The 22,913-nt window shown below is 36.6% G+C and overlaps 1 protein-coding gene across 1 annotated transcript in view; it reads right to left on the reverse strand.

Annotated features, from left to right (window-relative positions):
• The window catches only part of eng (endoglin), a 117,539-nt gene extending 97,748 nt beyond the window's left edge, over nt 1-19,791 (reverse strand). The window contains exons 1-2 of the mRNA XM_061876416.1: nt 19,639-19,791; nt 15,831-15,952 (exon numbers count right to left, since the gene is read on the reverse strand). Coding sequence (XP_061732400.1) covers nt 15,831-15,879 — 49 coding nt within the window. The 5' untranslated portion in view covers nt 15,880-15,952; nt 19,639-19,791. The remainder of the gene's footprint in view (nt 1-15,830; nt 15,953-19,638) is intronic.
• Nucleotides 19,792-22,913: the final 3,122 nt, after the last annotated feature.

Below are 22,913 nucleotides of genomic sequence, written 5' to 3' on the forward strand. Positions count from 1 at the left end.
TCACTGAAAAAAGGTTGAGAACCACTGTTCTAAATGTACAGACGCTTGTGGAAATCACACATGAATACCTTAAGAGAAAGCGATTGCAGCTATTTCAGATAAAACACTCCTCAGATGGCAAGATAACTTTCAAATGTCCGGGTCAGCTGTGATTCTACTTAGCGAAAAACTTTGTCCATTTGTTGAAGGAGAGTCAACGAGAATGCGGGCTCCCGTGGATGTGATAAAAAAAAAGGTAGCGTGTGAGGGAAAACTACTGAAAACAGCGAATGCATCTAGACTGGCAAACCAGACTGTATCAATTATAGTCCGCCATGTATGTCACGGACTCAACGTCTAGGTCCAGAGTGTATAAAGTCATCAAAAACGAATGGACAATGAAGGTGAAGGCAAAAGACTGAGCAGTGTCCTGACCAGATATCTAGACCCCTAGTTTGATTAATGTAAAATGTTCTTTATGACATTGTTTATGTGTCTAATAAATATTTGATTAATTTATGATGGCTCAGGTGTGATTTACTACAATAGGGCCTCACAGCACTCTGGATTCCAGTTAATTGAAATACCACAACACCGGATATTGCTAAGATAAGTTACATATAAGAACTTGCACAAAAAGCAACACTGGAGGTGACTATGACGTGTGCATTTTCCGCGCACCCAACATGGCCTAGGTTGTGTTGCGCCGGCGGACGAAGGGACTCAGGGGTCCTAAACGGTGGCATTGTTGTGTCATTAACTACTTTATAGACATTTTTTTTTACATTTGGTTATTTTTACACTTTTAAAATGTTAATCAACCGCTACACACTATTAATTCCACTCTAGCTTATGATTGTTGTTCTTTAGGAAATATTCCTTTCCATTAAATAGGATTACTTTACTCCACTCTGCATTTTATTATGACATCATACACAAAACTGCACAAACACATGCTCCTACACTATAAAGATGTGATAGAGATCTCAGGTCTATAAATACAGATTGAGCAATGTGGTACCTGAATCAACAGGAAAGCTACCCACCCAGTCCTCGAAATCAAGAGACTCGCTACCACCTCTTTGGGAATGAAGTCTGTTACCACAAAAAAACTTGTGTGATTTAGAACAAATGATACTGGATTTAGAAGGGAAAAGTGCAAATTGTGTAGCTTTTATCTGAAAGAAATGTTTCTATTGTTACTTAGGAATGTTACGATAGTAGTTAGGTTTTTTTCCACTTTCGATACGATCTAAATATCAAAATGCAAGTAAAAATGTATTCATTTCAATATGCATCATAGCAAAAAGGGTAATACTAAAAAAATTGATATATATTGATAGTCCAACTCATATTGACTAGTATACACAAGCTATGGAAATTATAACAGTAGAAAAAACTGCATTTAGTTTAGATAATAATGAGTCCATCCATCCATTTCCTACCGCTTATTCCCTTTGGGGTCGCGGGGGGCGCTGGTGCCTATCTCAGCTACAATCGGGCGGAAGGCGGGGTACACCCTGGACAAGTCGCCACCTCATCGCAGGGCCAACACAGATAGACAACATTCACACTCACATTCACACACTAGGGCCAATTTAGTGTTGCCAATCAACCTATCCCCAGGTGCATGTCTTTGGAAGTGGGAGGAAGCCGGAGTACCCGGAGGGAACCCACGCATTCACGGGGAGGACATGCAAACTCTACACAGAAAGATCCCGAGCCTGGGATTGAACCCAAGACTACTCAGGACCTTCGTATTGTGAAGCAGACCCCTCTCCCACCGTGAAGCCCCATAATAATGAGTCATATATTGAAATATGGCATCAATTATTTGTTTTAACAATTAAATTAACCTAAAATATGACTTTGTGGAAAATATTGGACACAATGTGTTGTCAAACTTATGCCACTGTGACATTATTGTTAATGTTTTTAATATTTGTATTTTATTTTTTATAAATGGCTTTGATGATAAGGCCAATGAGGGATTTTTAATCACTGCTATGTTGGAATTGTAATAAATATTGATACTATTTTTGATATTATTAATTATTGTTTGACTACTTTTGGATTGTTTTGTGTAATTTTGGTGTGATCTCTCAATTGCTCTGTTGATTGCTATTCTGAATGTTGCTGGGCCAGGTTTGGTTTTGGAATTGGAATTGTGTTATCATGGTATTATTGTGTTGGATTGATTAATAAAAAATATATATCAGGGCCTTGAATATTGTCAGATACCAATAATTATTAGCAGGAATCATGCTTTTATTATTTTGTAGTGTAGAATGTTAAAGAAGGCTGGATCAAATGAAATTAATCTAACAGAGAGCAATGGTAGGCAGGAAAACATAATTAGAGTATTACTATTTATTATTAACGACCTGGAATTAACTTATGTCATCTTTAAATTGAAGTGGAGGTGTAATTTATACATATACTTTTTTTATTTTTTTTAACCACACCTAGTGGTCATAATAATTTATTACTCATGACGCAGTAAGTTGAATGATGAGGACATATTCTACTGGATACTTTCTAATATGATTCTACCATGGAGACTAAGAGATATGCAATCCTGTAAAATACATGATACATGTTCGAATTTACAAATGTGGTGTTTTAAACTGCAATATTGTTCAATGAATGACATGTATTATGTATGTCTAGCTTACGTGCTATTGTGTGCTTAGCTGTTGTGTAATTGTTACTTCTCAGCAATAGCCTATCATGTTTACATTTTGTAAATGCCTTCACTAGAATACAAGAAAAGTGCAACCTTGTGCGATTATTGGAGCCCATTTAGATGTTAAATGGCTGACGATCTTTGCACAAGTAAACATGCTGCATGCCCAATTGTATCGGACCACTTGTACCAAAGATTTTAGATACAGGCTGATTAACCTTGATACTTGTTTTTCTGTTGGTATCAGATATCTAATATCAATATCGGATCGGGAACCTCCTAGGAATAACACGTCGAACTTAAAACGATATGAAATTAGGGTAATGTGTAGTTTTTTAGAAGAAATAGTCAAAATAACTAACTTAACGATCCTAACTTGCATCAAAACCAATTTGTCCACTGTCATGCATGTGAAGTGAACATTTGCTTTTGGTCTATTTCTTTTGTCTGAGTTAAAAATAGCGCTATTACGCAAATCACATATCTCCTCTGCAAGGACGCTTGTTTTCCGGAGGATCCGTCTGAATTTTGCCAATTCGTAAAGTATCCATACATTTCCATTGACAAAACTACGTAAGGGATCAAAAAACAGCTATCATGGAACGTTAAAAAGTTAAAATAAAATATTCCGAATCTGCACATCTATCTAGATATGCACCAAAAATCAATTTTTATCCAGGGCATTGCCAAAATTATCACCACCGTTTTTAAAAATAATTCTTGGAAAAAAAACCAGCAATGAAATCTAGCGGTGGCTATTTGTTTAATCATCTACTGTCAATTAATGCACTTTTTAAGATATATATATTATTTTGTATTAAAAAAAATCTGATAGGATGTGCCATTCTTTATTATTGTTGTTTTTTTAGAAGAATTGCTCTACACTTAAATAATACATGTTATGTAGCGCAGCATAGCTAATGTAAATAATGTTTTTCATTTCATTGCAAAAACTAGTTTACAGTCAACAACCAAGTAGTGCACTTTATTTTGCTTACTGTACATTGCTTCAAGGTACAATTAATAACAATTATTTTTGCATAACCAATAGAAATCACATTCATCGTACATCGCTAGAAGAGTACAAGCTAGCGTTCTATTAGTGCAAAAATCACATTTGTGGAAGGAGCATTTTGTTCGTAGTTAATCTGTCAAGCTAAGTGAAAGTGCTGATTCTCCCCCACGTAACATCATCCTCATTAATCCGTGTCCCGAGTGAATGATTTAGTGAAATTAAGATAAGATATTAACAGTTCTAACCCTTCATTTCAGCGAGACATTGATCGATCGGACAGCCCGTCACGATCGCTCACCTGAAAAGTTCCAATCCGAACATGCAGGTACCGCATGTATCTGGCGATAGAGCCGAGATGGAGCCTTTAGGGGTTGCCGAGGGGCATAACGACCCAGCGAGATAAAGGCGCATAATGCCATGTGTTATCTGCACAGACAGCAGGCATGTTGACATGGGCACAAGTGGTCGCCATGCTGACGAGGCGTTTATCTCAACGACTACTAATGAGCCGTTCAGGCCAACTGCAGAATAAGAGCACTGGGCCAGACAGAGATTATGATGTTGAGGACTTGCCTTATTTGGAATGAGTAAAACTGTCTATTTCATTCATCAACGGGTCTATAAAGCAGTATAGAATCTGAAAATGTCACCAATGTGCCAGGAAACTGACACAGGAGCTTGAGAAAAATGAAGATGTTTTATTTATGTAATGTAACCTGCTAAACTAACTTTTGTTCATAATCAAATTAACAATCTTAGTTCATAAAGTTAGGGAGTAAACAGAGTCAAGGTTTAAAAAAAAATCTTGATTTATTTGTTGGTAATGAAGAGGAGAACATAGGAAGAGTGGAATAAATACAAGTCGTAAATTGCAAACTTAGTACAGTAAAACTTTATACCAGGGATATTCAACTAAATTGTTTTGAGGGCTACATTTCCAGAAAGCTAAGGCTCCTTTATTCACTACTATTCTTATTTTGTATAGTCCATAAAACCAGCGTTTTCTACAGTAGACATTTGATTTTGCTGTGTTTATGTTGTCAGTTAAAGAAGTGCTCCGCTCTTTTTAAGGACCTTTTGCAAAAAAGCTATGTCAAGGAACCTCTGTGTTTTTACCTCTAGAGTTTTAAGGAATCGGCTGCAAACATGTGTCTCCCACAAGGTTTTTTAAACTGATCTCGCAGACCATCAGCTAAATGACCCAATACATGTAAAAGAGGACCTTAAAAGGAACCATGGGGAACACCACAAGTACAATTAAAGACGTTGAACACATGACTACTGACTGCATCAGAAGTAAACAAGCTACATCAACACCTGAGTTACATAAATCACATTAGGAAAAAAATGTCTAACTGTCAAAAAATGTGAGGACTTAAAGGTGCCATATGCAATAATTTCATGAGAAGTCATCATTAAATGGCCCTGATATGTCAAAAGGCATTAATAAATCATGTTCTTTTCGAATACCTCTATAACTTATAACGGTAGTATGCTCATTTCAAAATTAGATTTACAGCCCTGAAGTATTGTTATTATTTTGTTATTATGCCCTCTTCGTTGAGCTACTGCCACTGGTAAAGTTACTAAACATGTAAGACCTTAGTAAATCTAAAAGGTGCCGTTACGATGCTCAACTTACTCATGATGAAGACAAGAACAAAACGAGGATTTTTATCTGGGATGCCTTTAAAAGATGGACAAAATTGAAGGCGGAAAATATTTTTTCATCTGTCTCCAAATGCTAATATCCTCCTTGATAGGTAAATAAGGCATTTACGTTTTCTTTTTACTTGTAATACATGGAAATGGACATTTCGTATTTGTAAACTATATTGTCCTATACAGTCTATGATCTTGTGTAACAAATCTAGTATGTTCATGCAATAAATGCTTAGTGTGGTGGTGCTCAGCTCCGAGCGTAATGCTTAGCATGCCAACCCGGTCAATGACACATCGACATATAGGCTAATGGGAGAAATGTGTGCCCGTTAGCCGATGTGTCATCTAACTGACAGGGCAAAATATATTTTGGACAAATAAAACCCATGTGGATATGGGTAGTGTCAGTGCCTATTTCATTCTCAATATGCTGATACGCTGAGGAAATGCCTTCCATATGGGGTGGTATTTGCTTGGCACAATATAATGCATTACACGTAATGAATGGTTGTAGGATTTTCTCCTTTTTTTTGACAGGGTAGTAGGCTAAATGATTTATGTGTAACAAGTTTTTGCGTTACATGGGTTGGCTCTTAGAATTGCACTCTGCCACGAAAGATGGTGATGTACGTACATGGAAGAGATTGCAGTGCATCTGGTTGGATGCAACCTGGAGTTTTGTGGCAAAAATTTTACTGTTGGCATTGGGTTGCAATCAAAGTAGGCCTTTGTGATATATAATATATTATAAATTATTATATATAATTATTTTGATGGTGGTCAGTGCGGTCAAACTAGACATTTTTAGCAGGATAAAGCCAACAATCGGTCCTGACTCCCGACTAAAATATTGCTGAGTAACTTTACAAATACATTTGCCTAATCGACATCGGTAAAATGTGGCATAATTACTTAGTAAACCATCTTGCAAGAAGCTTAAACAAGAGAAACCTAGAGAGTCGGACTCGTCGATTACCATTTGAAGTTCCTTGGAGTAGGATTCGGATTCAGCTGCGTACCTGGCAACCTTAGTCATGGAGAATTTAAGGGAACTTCAGAATTTTGACCGTGATTCCAGTCCACTTCTGGCCACATTACTACATATGCCACCTTTAAAGCGGTGCCTTGGTTAACATGTAAAACACAAGTCTGGGCCCAGTTTTTTTTTTTTTTTTTATAAGAATCAGAATCAGAATAGTTTTATTGCAATTGTTTGAGAACGGGTCAACTATGAATTTTTCTTGATGCTATCATGCAACATAAAACACATAACACAGAATAGGTAATAAAACTAGCTGTAACTGAGTTGCTAGCAAGGTTTGAATGTTAATTCAAGGATCTACCATGAATTGATTAACGTGGACCCTGACTTAAACAAGTTGAAAAAATTATTCGGGTGTAATCATTTAGTGGTCAATTGTACGGAATATGTACGGTACTGTGCAATCTACTAATAAAAGTTTCAATCAATGAAATCTGCCAATAAGTTTATAGTGGTTCAAGTTTCTCTATACAACAAGTGTTTTTAGGAATTTGCTGCAAAAATGTTTGTCTTCCAAGTTTTGAACTCATCCCGGGTTGGATTTGGCCCTGGGCTGCTTATTATATACAGTAAGAAACTTTTTGTTTGCAGACTAGTGTTTGGAGGATGTTTCTTCACAGGGGACATCATTGATGGTTGTCAGGAAGCTACGCAGTAAGACACAAACCACCATAGGAGGGAGGCGAGTTATTACCTGCTGTGACCCCCCTGCAGAGCAGGTGTGTTCGGAAAATAAATTGATAGCGTTCATTACGTCTTCTTTAAATATTAGAAAAAGATTATTGTGTGCAGAAAAATAGTTTTTGTTTAGGTTAAAAGATACATCTTAGTTTCAGCTGTCTCTACAGTCTTCCTGAGAGCAGTCGCTGCTTCCTGGTGTGACATCGATAAAAGGTCTGTAGCTCTCCTTTTTGAAAAAAGTAATGACCCTTCTGCAGGTTGACATATAAAAAAACTTTGTTACAACTTTTACTTCCTTTGTTTAGTCAAGTTTGATGTCATCCTGGTGCTGTGCCAGAGCAGACCTCACAAACTTTATAGTCTAGCCTTTTTTTAAGATGGAAGTTTTTTTTAAATGATATCTTTGTTTTGCTCACTTGAATGAAATACTGTATTCTTTTCATAAGTATCTTTAATTAACTTTGGAAATATTCACATATCGTCATGGTCAAAAGTTTACATACACTTGTGGTGGTAGTATTATGCACTGGGCCTGTTTATTGACCAATGAAACTGGTGCTTTGTTGCTTTAAAGAGAGTAAATGGGACAATGAAAAAGGAGGATTACCTCCAAACTCTTCAGGACACCCTAAAATCATCAGCCCGGAGGTTGGGTTTTGGGTGCAGTTGGGCGTTCCGACAGGACAATGACCCCAAACACACATCACAAGTGGTAAAGTAATGGCTAAAACAGGCTAGAATCAAGGTTTTAGAATTGCCTTTCCAAAGTCCTGGACAGTGCTAAAGAAAATGTTAGTGTCAGAAAACCAACAAATTTAGCTGAACTGCACCAATTTTGTCAAGAGGAGAGGTTATTGCAGCGAAACTTGCCAAGGGGACATGTAACCAAATATTAAAATAGCTGTATGTATACTTTCGACCCAGCAGTTTTGGTCACATTTTCAGTAGACCCATAATTAATTCATAAAAGAACCAAACGTCATGAATGTTTTTGTGACCAACAAGTATGTGCTCCAATCACTCTATCAAAAAAAAATAAGAGTTGTAGAAATTATTGGAAAATCAAGACAGCCATGACATTAAGTTCTTTACAAGTGTATGTGAAGTTTCGACTACAACTGTATGTACTACAGCACATCAACAGTGGGGCAATAAAGTATTTAGTCAGCCACCGATTGTGCAAGTTCTCCCACTTAAAATGATGACAGAGGTCTGTAATTTTCATCATAGGTACACTTCAACTGTGAGAGACAGAATGTGAAAAAAATATCCAGGAATTCACATTGTAGGAATTTTAAAGAATTTATTTGTAAATTATGGTGGAAAATAAATATTTGGTCAACCATTCAAAGCTCTCACTGATGGAAGGAGGTTTTGGCTCAAAATTTCACGATACATGGCCCCATTCATTCTTTCCTTAACACGGATCAATCGTCCTGTCCCCCTAGCAGAAAAACAGCTCCAAAACATGATGTTTCCACCCCCATGCTTCACAGTAGGTGTGGTGTTCTTGGGATGCAACTCAGTATTGTTCTTCCTCCAAACACGACGAGTTGAGTTTATACCAAAAAGTTCTATTTTGGTTTCATCTGACCACATGACATTCTCCCAATCCTCTGCTGTATCATCCATGTATCCATTTTGGTATAAACTCAACTCGTCGTGTTTGGAGGAAGAAGAATACTGAGTTGCATCCCAAGAACACCACACCTACTGTGAAGCATGGGGGTGGAAACATCATGCTTTGGGGCTGTTTTTTTGCTAAGGGGACAGGACGATCGATCCGTGTTAAGGAAAGAATGAATGGGGCCATGTATCGTGAGATTTTGAGCCAAAACCTCCTTCCATCAGTGAGAGCTTTGAATGGTTGACCGAATACTTATTTTCCACCATAATTTACAAATAAATTCTTTAAAATTCCTACAATGTGAATTCCTGGATTTTTTTTTTTCACATTCTGTCTCTCACAGTTGAAGTGTATCTATGATGAAAATTACGGACCGCTGTCATCATTTTAAGTGGGAGAACTTGCACAATGGGTGGCTGACTATATCCTTTTTTGCCCCACTGTATGTGACGTTACGGACACCTAGTGACCAGTCAGTTTACACTATTAGATATGACCATCTGTTTATTTTTTCTTAAAAAAAACACCAAAGATTCGACTGATCGTCTAGGATGGGCAATATCTAATGAATCTAACAAATCCACTATAAAAATGTTCAGTCGAAGACAGCTCTAATTACCATATACAGCTCTATTACCAATGGGAACTTTTCGGGGGTAAAAATATCCAACATTGTTTGAATATTCATGTTCACCTAATAAACTGATATATAAGCAGTTCTGATAATGTTGTGTTTTGTTCCAACAGTGGCTACAAGTGGTAAAATTGTCAGGAGCCAGGACAAGAGACTCGCCTCACAGCGCTCCTCGCAGTGCATTTGCAGTTCAAAACAGAGGAAAAGCGAGGAGGGCAGAAATGGATTGTTATTTGGGAGGGGCATAACAGAAGGAGAAGGAGATTGAAATCGGTCTGGGCCCAGCGACAAGTGGTCGCGTCTCCCTGCCTGCCTGCCTGCCACCCAGTCTGACGGCAAGCCAGGCTGGCTCTCCACACTAAAACACGGGAAGTGGAGTGTTTTGACTCTCAACGCCGCTTTCAAATTGACGTCGGGACTTTTCGACAGCGTGGCTTCTGAGAAAACTTTTGTCATCTCTCTCTCCCATGGCGGCTGGTTTCACTTCCTTCTCACTTCCTGTCCTGTTCTCCATGTTAGGCCTGTTTCAGGGGCAATTCAAAAGAAATAGCTTGATATCCTTACTAGTTATCAGCTGTAAATTGGACCCCCTACTTCCTTACTGTCTCCATGAATCACTGATGAAGTTTGTTATCTCAGATCGTCTGGACGGTTGGCTAAGACCCATTTCCCTTTCTTTCTTTTTTCCTTTCTTTTAAAGACCCATTTTAGACCACCCCTCCCACTTTTCTCTAGGCGCAGGCTTATCCCCCTTTTGTACTTTTTCTCCAGTCCATGGAGGGAGGGCTCCAGGGTGAGCAAATATTCTCTCTTAGCAATTGTCTGTCCAGAGCTGATCTTCAAGGCAAATGAAAACATTTTTTTACTAGCAGTCACCAGTCTGCTGTGACGGTGTTAAACTATTTAAAATTGTATGAATGTGTGGCAGGACTCCCTTGCAAATTATTATTTCTTTTAATCTCAATGGAATCTCCCCGGTTAAATAAAGGTTAAAAAATAATAATATTTGTGTAGCTTTACGCCTTTGACTAGGAGTGTTCGCCATAAATGAAATGACCAAAAGTTCAACTCAAAACCTGGGAACAAATAATATATTAGTTTTTTATCTTTTACATATATTTTTTTTTATTTTTTATTTTTTTGCAGGAAATGCTTGAAAACAGTATAGTGTACCTGTCATGTAGAGCAGTGGGTGTCAAACTTTTTTCCACCAAGTACCACCTCAAAAAACACTAGGCTCTCAAAATACCAACTATATAATGACCAATATTAAAATACAGTAATGTGGTAGGCCTAAATATTCATTAAAAACAAGGCAGAGGTTTTATTTAACAAGCATATTCATTATTTTTGGCCACTGTAACATTGATAGATAAATAGGAATCAATAAAGTACTATCTATGTATCTATCTACACATTGTTTGAACAGTAACAATGTGTTTGAATATTTAATTAATTCATTATTTGGCGTACCACTATAGATGGAATCTGTGTACCACAGTCTGAGAATCACTGATGTAAAGGATCTTTGATGAACATCCATCCATCCCTCCATCCATCCATTTCCTATCGCTTTTCCCTTTCGGGGTTACAGGGGGTACTGGAGCCAATCTCAGCGGTACACCCTGGACAAGTCGCCACCTCATCACAGGGCCAACACAGATAGCAGTAATTCCTTAAAAATGGCAGAACATTCATACTGTGGAGCAGGGGTCACAAACGCGGCGCCCGCGGGCAGCCCGTAAGTACCAGGTGAGTAGCCCGTTAGCCTGTTCTGAATTAGCTCAAATAGCAGCACTTACCAGTGAGCTGCCTCTATTTTTTAAATTGTATTTATTTACTAGCAAGCTGGTCTCGCGTTGGTCGACATTTTTAATTCTAAGAGAGACAAAACTCAAATAGAATTTGAAAATCCAAGAAAATATTTTAAAGACTTGGTCTTCACTTGTTTGAATAAATTATTTATTTTTTTTACTTTGCTTCTTATAACTTTCAGAAAGACAATTTTTGAGAAAAAATGCAACCTTAAAAATGATTTTAGGATTTTTAAACACATATACCTTTTTACCGTTTAAATTCCTTCCTCTTCTTTCCTGACAATTTAAATCAATGTTGAAGTAAATGTGTTTATTTTATTGTAAAGAATAATAAATACATTCTGATTTAATTCTTCAATTTAGCTTCTGTTTTTTCCACAAAGAATATTTGTGAAATATTTCTTCAAACTTATTATGATTAAAATTCAAAAAAAATATTCTGGCAAATCTAGAAAATCTGTAGAATCAAATTTAAATCTTATTTCAAAGTCTTTTGAATTTCTTTTGAAATTTTTGTTCTGGAAAATCTAGAAGAAATGAGGATTTGTCTTTGTAAGAAATATAGCTTGGTCCAATTTGTTATATATTCTAACAAAGTACAGATTGGATTTTAACCTATTCAAAACATGTCATCAAAATTCTGAAATTAATCTTAATCAGGAAAAATTACTAATGATGTTCCATGAATTCTTTTTTTAATTTTTTCAAAAAGATTTGAATTAGCTGGTTTTTCTCTTCATTTTTTTGGGTTGAATTTTAAATTTTGAAGAGTCGAAATTGAAGATAAACTATGTTACAAAATTAAATTTTCATTTTGTTTGTGTTTTCTCCCCTTTTAAACTGTTCAATTAAGTGTTTTTTCATCATTTATTCTCTACAAAAAACCTTCCGTAAAAGGAAAAAAAAATGTACGACGGAATGACAGACAGAAATACCTATTTTTTATATATATATATATATATATAGATTTACCTATTCAAAGGTAAATTGAGCAAATTGGTTATTTCTGGCAATTTATTTAAGTGTGTATCAAACTGGTAGCCCTTCGCATTAACCAGTACCCAAGAGTAGCTCTTGGTTTCAAAAAGGTTGGTGACCCCTGCTGTGGAGGGTCTTTGATTATTGTTTGGGAAGTAGGTCCTGTCGTCTAAGGCTTAAAAAAAAAAAGTAAAGTAGCTGAGACCCCAAAAGGGACAAGCGGTAGAAAATGGATCGATGGAGGTTTAAGATAAATACATGTAATAAAACGTTTTTTTTAATCAAATTTATTGAATTTTTGTTATCTATATTGATTTATAAAACTATTGCAAATAACAATATAACATTTTATGTGAATGCAAATAAATTTAGAAAATAATGCTGATTATTTTATTTAAAAATGGAGATACTGGAACAACTTCACATATTACTACTCAGGATAGTGGAGGTGTAACAATGAAAACAAAAAAACAAAAACAAAGCTACAATATAAAATTATTATCCCTCTCCTACTGTGACTGATATCTCAAAATTCAGTGCACATCTTTGAGAAAAGAAAAGAAAATTGAATGGAGGGCTTCTTCAAGGCCGCATGAGCTGATGGCGAGATGGAGACCCTCCAGGAGGAAGTTACATAAGGTTAATGCTGCAGGTTTATTGGACAAATACTTCTATATTGCTACCCCTAGCGCAGCCCGCTGAAATCTTGTGGTGATGAAGTGATTTGTCATACAGCAAGAAGCAAGTTTCTGAAACTTTTCTTGGTGTTTTTTTTTATTTATTTAATGCTGATGGATGCTGGTCTTAAAGAGGTATTTTAAAGTTTAAACACAATTGTTTCTTCCATCATGCTGGTCAAACTTCAAGTCACTTAACTTTCAAAATACTATTTCAGCTGCAAATTCAGTTGGAGTATGTCACAAGAAGTGAATTTAACAAGGCCACGGCCGACAATCAATGAATAAATGAATCAAACGATAAATTAAAATGAACTTGGTAATATTGCTATGTCCGTATGTGTTTATTTTCTTGGTCTCTTGCTTTCAAACAGAGTGCAAGAGGGTTTATTCTGGGCATCCTACTTAGCACCTGAGCGCATTTGTTCAATAGCGGAAAAAAAAGGAACTGAGCGAATCGTCTTGTCAGATATAGACAACCTTAGTCTCTATGGGTGGAGGCGGGATTGCGAGCTTACACACACAGGATGCACTGGAGAGAGCTTCCTTAGTCACTACTAGTTAGAAGTAGGGCTGGGCGATATATGGATATACTCGATATATCGCAAGTTTGTCTCTGTGCGATATAGACAATGACTATATCGTAATATTCGAGTATACGTTCTCACCCAGTTGCTTTTCACTGCGAGCATAACACTGCATGTGTTTCCCAATCTTTCTTGACTCTCCTTCTCACAGAGACTTAAAACAAGCGCACCTTCTTACTCACGTCACGTGTGCAATGTCACACGCTCCCGCGGAGCATAGAGGGAGCAACATGGTAACGTTAGCTGTGATTCTAACGGTGAGGTGCAGGTGGTAATACGAGAGAGAGAAGGTGCGAATCTGGTAACAAATGGAGGAAGAATTAATTACCAAGAAAAACAGCACGGGATCCACCGTCTAGCGGTGGTTTGGTTTCAAGCGGGAAGATGTTCAACATTTATGCGGCAGTAGCGTTGCTACAAAAAGTAGCAGCACTGCTAATGTAACATCATTTGAAAAGTCACTCACTAGAGAATAAAGAGTGCTTGAAATTACGCATCTCAACATCTCCGGCCAACAAAATGCAGAAGCAATCATTTCCAGATCAACACTGTATGAAAAAAAAGTCAACAACATAAGGAGACAACGTCCGCAGGAACCTATTATGCAGCTCATTTTCATTTGACAGTTATTGGAACATCTTGCACAAAAGTGCACTTTATTTGTTTTAAACTGGTAGTGGCATTTCGTACAAAAAATACTCTTTAATTTAGTGTTGATTTGATATGTCATCTTGGTGACATCATGCACAAAAGTGCACTTATAGCTTGTTTTAAAATGTCTCTGACAATCTTGCACTTTCTGTTTTGGAAATGACATGAATGTTTGTGCCACTGCTTAATAACTGTTTAATAAATACAGTTTTGGTAAATTGACTTAGTTGTGATTTCTCTCTCTGCATGAAAGTTTAAAATGAGCATATATTAATGCAGTATGAACAAGAATGTTTTAATGTAGACACATAGAATCATCCTACTGCTGTGATTATATGCATCAAGTGGTCATTCAAGGCTAAGGCAAAATATCAGTATATATATCGTGTATCGTGACATGGCCTAAAAATATCGAGTTATTAATAAAAGGCTGTATCGCCCAGCCCCAGTTAGAAGCACCTCAAGGAAATGAAAATTAGTGGGAAAAAAAGGTGAAAAAAACATCAACATGGACGAACAAGCCAGTATGCCAAAGGATGTTGGAGAATGATGGTAAAAAAAGTCCACTTAGGATACATGGGAAAAATATGGACTTCAGAATATTAGATATTGATTGCACTGCAATATTTGCTAACAGAGATAGTGAGTCCATTATATTTTTTTGTGTTCGTTTACTTATTTCATATAATCGAAAGGTATTGACCTTCCAATTACAATGGTAAACAATCCTACAAGGAAGGAAGGTTTATTGTGTTTGAAAGGGTTACTTGCATTATTATAATTTTTACTATAAGTTGTGAGTACTTTAATGCCTAATTTTGCGTCAAAATAATCGTTACAACAATAGATCATCGCACAAAAGTTTTTGGTGCACAAAAAGCTGAGTCCTTTTAAGCCAATGGAACAAAAACAGGAAGTAGAAACCTACCAAAATAAAACCGGAATGAGCACTAAATATTGTTAAGCAGAATGGACACTCAGTAGACCAAAAAACACTCGCTGGAAATGTCACTGCATGCTTTAAACAGGAAAAGGTAGTGCCATCTGGTGGACAAATGCAAGAAATTACCAACTGAAAGCCAGGAGTCCAACTTGGAAGATTAGGATACTGAATTGCATTAGTTTCATGAATGGAAATTTAAAAAATGCATTTTCAATTGTCTTAAATGGGACATTATTTTCTTGCAGTAACAAATATGTCTCTTTTTGTGTTGCTTTGCCTTTTTAGAAACAGACATTTCGGAATGAAAATCTGACAAATTTCAACTATATTAACTTGAAACCACCAAAATGGCTTAAAAAAATACAAAACTGAACTCTACAAAATTTCCTAAAGATCCTGTAGGTTTTTTTTTAACTTATTTTTACACTTTTGTGACAATACAGACTATTTTAAAATGATATGCATGGCAATGATTCACATATTTGAGTATTTTAGGGGTTTTAATAAGATTTTATGAAGGTGACAGTTTGACTCTGGAACACAAAATGTGTTCTTATTGATTCCTAGGGGGAAACTCGTTGTTGTATTGCTACTTCTACTTTATCATTATAAGACAAATATAATGAATTCTTGCAGTGTCCGCACTGCACCAGTGTTGATGTAATATCGCTCCAGGGAAGTGACACAAGAACACGCTGGATGGATGAGGACCTGAGGGCGAAGTAAAAGGTCCTAGAACCTTTTCACCCCGCTTGTAGGGCTTGGAGCTTCACACAATATATTATTCTATCCACGCTTTGCAAAACTTTGCAAAAGTATTAGGGCCTTCAGCCAATGGACTCAAAACTCACCAGAGACGATGACAACAGCGAGGCAGAGAAGAAGAGCGGAGGACTCCATGGTGGATGTTTGGGTTTTGATGCTGGAATGATGCCTACTCAATGGTAATTCCACTATGAGGGGGTTAACAAACCTGAGAAATCCAAATAATAAAACACATCAAAATGAGAGGGTTAAAAACCTGGGAAAATAAATACATAATTAGAGTAATGCATTACAATGAGGGGAGGCTCCCATGAAAAAAAAACACTTAAATTACATAACATAACATAACTGTTGCTTATATTCATTTTTTTTTTTTTTTTTTTTATTGACATCCAGCATCAGACATTTCTATCCATTAAATCATATTCACATACATCATATATCTATTGTCTGCCCTAAATGTAAAAAATATTTTTGTTTATATACCATCATACCACCCACCCCACTAAAAAAAGAAAAAAAAACTCGCAAACAGAGAAAAATAAAAACAAAGTAGTAACTAAAAATACATTAATAGCAACAAATAAATAATACATTGATTATAATAATAACATAAATCAAATGAAATAAATATAAACAGATACATATATACACATACACATATACAGTGGGGCAAAAAAGTATTTAGTCAGCCACAGATTGTGCAAGTTCTCCCACTTAAATGATGACAGAGGTCTGTCATTTTCATCATAGGTACACTTCAACTGTGAGGGACAGAATGTGGAAAAAAATCCAGGAATTCACATTGTAGGAATTTTAAAGAATTTATTTTTAAATTATGGTGGAAAAGTATTTGGTCAACCATTCAAAGCTCTCACTGATGGAAGAAGGTTTTCGCTCAAAATCTCACGATACATGGCCCCATTGATTCTTTCCTTAACACGGATCAATCGTCCTGTCCCCTTAGCAGAAAAACAGCCCCATAGCATGATGTTTCCACCCCCATGCTTCACAGTAGGTGTGGTGTTCTTGGGATGCAACTCAGTATTCTTCTTCCTCCAAACACGCTGAGTTGAGTTTATACCAAAAAGTTCTATTTTGGTTTCATCTGACCACATGACATTCTCCCAATCCTCTGCTGTATCATCCATGTATCCATTTTGGTATAAACTCAACTCGTCGTGTTTGGAGGAAGAAGAATACTGAGTTGCATCCCAAGAACATCATACCTACTGTGAAGCATGGGGGTGGAAACATCATGCTTTGGGGCTGTTTTTCTGCTAATCAATCAATCAATCAATGTTTATTTATATAGCCCTAAATCACAAGTGTCTCAAAGGGCTGCACAAACCACAACGACATCCTCGGTATGAAGTACACTTTTGTGTACGGGGACAGGGCGATTGATCCGTCTTAAGGAAAGAATGAATGGGGCCATGTATCGTGAGATTTTGAGCCAAAACCTCCTTCCATCAGTGAGAGCTTTGAATGGTTGACCAAATACTTATTTTCCACCAAAATTTACAAATAAATTCTTTAAAATTCCTACAATGTGAATTCCTGGATTTTTTTTTTCACATTCTGTCTCTCACAGTTGAAGTGTACCTATGATGAAAATTACAGACCTCTGTCATCCTTTTAAGTGGGAGAACTTGCTCAATCGATGGCTGACTAAATACTTTCTTGCCCTACTGTATATACACATATAGGGAGTAATCTTTTTTTTTCAAACAGTACACTAATTCGAGAGATTTAAGTCAGGCTTATGGGGCGTGACATAGTTGACCCAGTTTTCCCAGTATGAAGTAATTTTCTCCAATTTATAATTAATAAAGGCAGTTATCTTCTCCATTTTATATATGTCCATTGTGGTTTCCATCCATTGCTTTAAAGTTGGGCTCTCCTGAGATATCCATTTCCTAGTGATGGTCTTTTTACAAGCCACCAGTAGGATATTCATTAAGTATTTATCTTTCTTCAGCCAATCCTGAGGTGCAATTCCAAAAAATTAAGTTTTACTTTCAGGGGGTATTTTTCGTTTGAAAATATCCTGTATAGCTTAGCTCAGTGGTTCTCAAATGGGGGTACGCGTACCCCTGGGGGTACTTGAAGGTATGCCAAGAGGTACTGAAATTAAAAAAAATAAACGTTTCTAAAAATAGCAACAATTCAAAAATCCTTAATAAATATATTTATTGAATAATACATCAACAAAATATGAATGTACGTTCATAAAATGTTAAAAGAAATGCAACAATGCAATATTCAGTGTTGACAGCTAGATTTTTGTGGACATGTTCCATAAATATTGATGGTAAAGATTTCTATTTTTGTGAAGAAATGTTTAGAATTAAGTTCATGAATCCAGATGAAGCTCTATTACAATCTCCAAAGAGGGCACTTTAAGTTGATGATTACTTCTATGTGTAGAAATCTTCATTTAAAATCGAATCACTTGTTTATTTTCAACAAGTTTTTAGTTATTTGTATATCTTTTTTTCCAAATAGTTCAAGAAAGACCACTACAAATGAGCAATAGTTTGCACTGTTATACAATTTATTTATCTATTCATTTATTTTGTCCTGTCCAGCTTCTCAGGCAAATCATATAGTTGATGTAGATGCCCAGATTTACTTTACAAAAGAGAAGTGTAGGATACTTCTCTTGTTGCCTTATTTGAATTTGACTTTATTAAATGTATTTATATTATCATTTGGTGCAGCCGGGCCGGAGCAGGAGGGGATAGAAAGAGAAAAAAAGGAAGACAGAGGGGGGAAATTGTGGGGATAAGAGGGGGATTAGACAGAGAGACAAAAACAACAACAGCAAACAACAATAACAACAAAACCAACAACAACAATAGAACAACACCAGCACATACGATATGTACAACTATGATCGTAAAAGAGATAGCAAAGAAGCAGTTAGTGAAATAAATAATAATATACAAATGACAATCAGCATTTTTATACTACAACTGGAGCGATACAAATACCAATAGAAAAAGCGCTATTGATCATGAACAGTACCAATATTTTACCTCTATTATCCACAATACAGTTGTTCAAATGCAACAATACGTATACATTATGATAACTAGAGAGATTTAAAAAAAAAAAAAAGGAACACCAAAAGATGGAGGGGAAGAGAGAGAGAGACAACCTCTATTAATCTTGTAGATTGTTATAGTAACAATGAGTTAAGCTTGGTCAGTGTGCCATGTGTTAACCAGTTTACCCTTGGGCAACAACAATGATATATGTTTGATGAAATGTGATTATGTGCATGAGTGTATGTTTGTATGTATGTATATGTACTTGTATATAAACAGAATGTGTATATGAATGTTTGTACAGTTAATGTATATGGAAAGTATGTTATACAATTTAATTGATGACATAGTGCTGTATTTTACTTCTTTATCTCTTTTTTCAACCAAAAATGCTTTGCTCTAATTAGGGGGTACTTAAATAAAAAAAAATGTTCACAGGGGGTACATCACTGAAAAAAGGTTGAGAACCACTGGCTTAGTGTATCTCTTTCCAATAGTCCTTTATGGTGTTGCTTATATTCCTACCAAAAAAATAGTTCCATAGTCACCTGACATTTTCAACACAATCGACTAGCACTCTTTCAGGAAGCACCACAGCATGTTTTGTTTTTTTATTCTTAAAATAAAATCACAATGCTTGCATCAGATAAGGAGGAGACTGACTGTTCCCGTCAAGTGGGGGGGGGAAAAGAAACTGTAAAGTGGAAATGTGGCGAAAGTGCCGATAGAGTTCGACTATTCAAAACAACCAGCCTAAAAGAGTGGGGTGTATATTGATAAAGTATGCAATAAACTCGCCAATAAAAGTAGTCAAAAAGGGAAATGTTGACGTCAAACATACCTTTAAAAAATGTGTTTGGATGGTTGGGAGGCGGTTGAAGGTTAAGTCCACACATAGAGCGAGGATGCAGATTGATTCAGCGGCGGGACGGAGGAGGACTTCTCCCAACTTTGGACTCTCCTCGCCTGGGCGGTGCACTTGGACTAAACTACGCCCCCGACAGACTAACAAGCCCCCGTAAGTATGCTAATAAAAGCTCAAATGTGTCCCTCACATCTTTAGTCGCCAAAACCAACAACAGAGTGGTTTAAACGCACTCATTTTATTGCGGAAATGGAAACTTTTCACTCCAAAGACATTACAGCAGTCGCCGTTTTTAAATAGGTTAGCAACACTTTATTAGCACTAGCATCAATTTTTTGCTTGAAAAAACGATTTTTCCACACCAAGTCATGTATTTATAATTTGTAGTTGTTAATAATTTAATGCAGGGGTCACCAACCTTTTTGAAACCAAGAGCTACTTCTTGGGTACTGATTAATGCGAAGGGCTACCACAGTTGCCGGGAACCTTTTTGGCTGAGAGAGCCATGAAAGCCAAATATTTCCAAATGTATTTCTGTGAGAGCCATATAATCTTTTTTTTTTTTTTTTAACACTGAATACAACTAAATGCCTGCATTTTTAAGACAAGAAGGGAGTCTGTTGTGTCATTCCCCACATATTTTATAATTTAAGAGTAAGTAATGAAAATTAAAAAATAAATTACAATCTGACATAATGATAATGACACTCAATGAAACTACTTGATTAACCTGTAGCATGATTTACATCTAATGAAAATACCTAATTAGGATGTAGCATGATGCTAACAACACATAAACGACTGGACTGTAATTGATAAGCATTGATCCATTGTGTAATAAAGCAGCTTGACGAGCAGTTGGCATGATTTTAAAGACACAATAAACTTCACGTAAACCACCTCCGTTGCATGGCTTTACATGTGAGACACACATGAATAGAACAATTTGATTAGCATTTAGCCGGGAACTAGCAACACATACTGAAACAACTTGATTAACATTTAGTGCAGGAGTTTTAAACTTGTTTTGATTGAGGGCGATATTGCAGTTACGAATGCCTCTGGAGGGCCGCTTGAAATAGCGAATTAGATACAAATTTGCCTATGCAATATATTTTTACGTACACCATAAAAACCCATCCCATCCATTTTCTACCGCTTATTCCCTTTTGGTGTCGCGGGGGGCGCTGGCGCTTATCCCAGCTACAATCGGGCGGAAGGCGGGGTACACTCTGGACAAGTCGCCACCTCATCGCAGGGCCAACACAGATAGACAGACAACATTCACATTCACACCCTAGGGCCAATTTAGTGTTGCCAATCCACCTATCCCCAGGTTCATGTCTTTGGAGGTGGGAGGAAGCCGGAGTACCCGGAGGGAACCCACGCATTCACGGGGAGAACATGCAAACTCCACACAGAAAGATCCCGAGCCTGGATTTGAACCCAGGACTGCAGGACCTTCGTATTGTGAGGGAGACGCACTAACCCCTCTTCCACCGTGAAGCCCACACCATAATAACATTTGGAGATTTTACAGTAAGCTGATAACTCAGTCACCAGAATTCTGCAGTAAAATGGATGGTGTTTTTACAACATATTGCATGTACTGGCAACTGAGCTTCCAGTTTTTTACTGTGAAAAAAACACTATGGTACTGTTTTTCCATTTAGAGTAATACACCATAAACACAACACCAATACATTTTACTGTAAAAAAAAAAAAAAGTTGCAGGTCAGTCCCCAGAATTTTACTGTACAAAAACAGTGCTACAGGTTTTTCAATATACTGTACAGTAATATTGGCCCTGGGATGAGCTGGCGACTTGTCCAGGGTGTACGCTGCCTTTCGCCCGAATGCAGCTGGGATAAGCTCCAGCGACCCCGAGAGGGACAAGCGGTAGTAAATGGATGATTGTATATATGGTGTAAAAAACACCCTAAATTTTAACTGTAAAATCTATCATCATGGTTACTTTTTAATGGATAACTTGCTTTGAAATCATAAGTCAAGCACATATTTAAGTATGTATTTTAATTATAACAGAAACAATTGTTTAGAAAATAAGGTAATATAATAATCATTGCAATATTAGTTAATATTACAGTTTAAAATGTATGCAGTACATATATTTTTTGTAAATTTATTTTAGGTGGTCAAAATGGAACAAACAAATACATTTAGTAAAAAAAAATAAGGTATTTCAACGACGCTATTATTTCCATCCATTGCGGGACACATAATATGATGTGGCAGGTTAAATCTGGCCCCGTGGCCTTAAGTTTGACACCTACAATTTACTGTGATGCTAACAAAATATAATAAAACTATTTGATTAGCATTCAGCATGCTTCTAACAGCACGCCATTAAACAATGTGATTAGCATTTAGCATGAAACTAAAGACACACACAATACATGACAAACTTTCACCACACCCAGTATAGCTTCAAGTGTGGGACACGGAATATGAAATTTAAAGGCACTCTATGCATGGCTTTAAGTGTGTGGCACATCCATCCATCCATCCATTTTCTACAGCTTATCCCTTTTGGCACATGTAAGCCCAAAAAGGTGTCTAAAACGTTTAACCTCACCATCTTCTGTTAATGCTAAGCTAAAGTAAAATCCTCCTCGCCATGCATTTTTATCGTTGTCCATACATATTCAGTAAAAGAAGTAAGCATAAACAGCATCCAGTTGTTGTTGAAAAGTAAGGTTTTCCGAAACTGCAGCTTCGGAATTCATTGTTAGGTTTCCAACAGCGTATTGTCAATGGACTTTGTGTTTTAGAGGATGACTCCTGTGTGAGTGTGTTCAGCTTTGTGTTCAGAGAGGATGTTATGTCTACATCTCTACCCTGTCTATTTTTTTCTCACCAGTTGAAGACAAACACTGTGTTTTTATTTGGTTTGTGCGGCCTAAATTCCCTAGTGAGAAATGTGCCTATGATGAAAAATGCCTACCCTCGGGAAAATTCTAAAAACTCACGTCGAAATGCGCATCCTTTGGTGGTTGTTCACCTACTGTTTGGGTTAGGTTTTATTTTATTGTAATTGTAAGGATTTTTAGACACGTTCCTTAAGTTTGTAGGGGATTGTTCAAACACGACGCAAAAGAAGCTCATGTCAAAAGTACAGATACTAAACTGTTTGCTGACTTTTCATTAATTGTGTTGACTTTTGATGGATTTGTAAGCATTTTTAGACATTTTCCTTCAAATCAATTAAACATCGCTCAAAAAAAACCTTG

Source organism: Nerophis ophidion, linkage group LG17, assembly GCF_033978795.1.
Source record: "Nerophis ophidion isolate RoL-2023_Sa linkage group LG17, RoL_Noph_v1.0, whole genome shotgun sequence".
In the NCBI taxonomy this organism is placed as follows: Eukaryota; Metazoa; Chordata; class Actinopteri; order Syngnathiformes; family Syngnathidae; genus Nerophis; species Nerophis ophidion.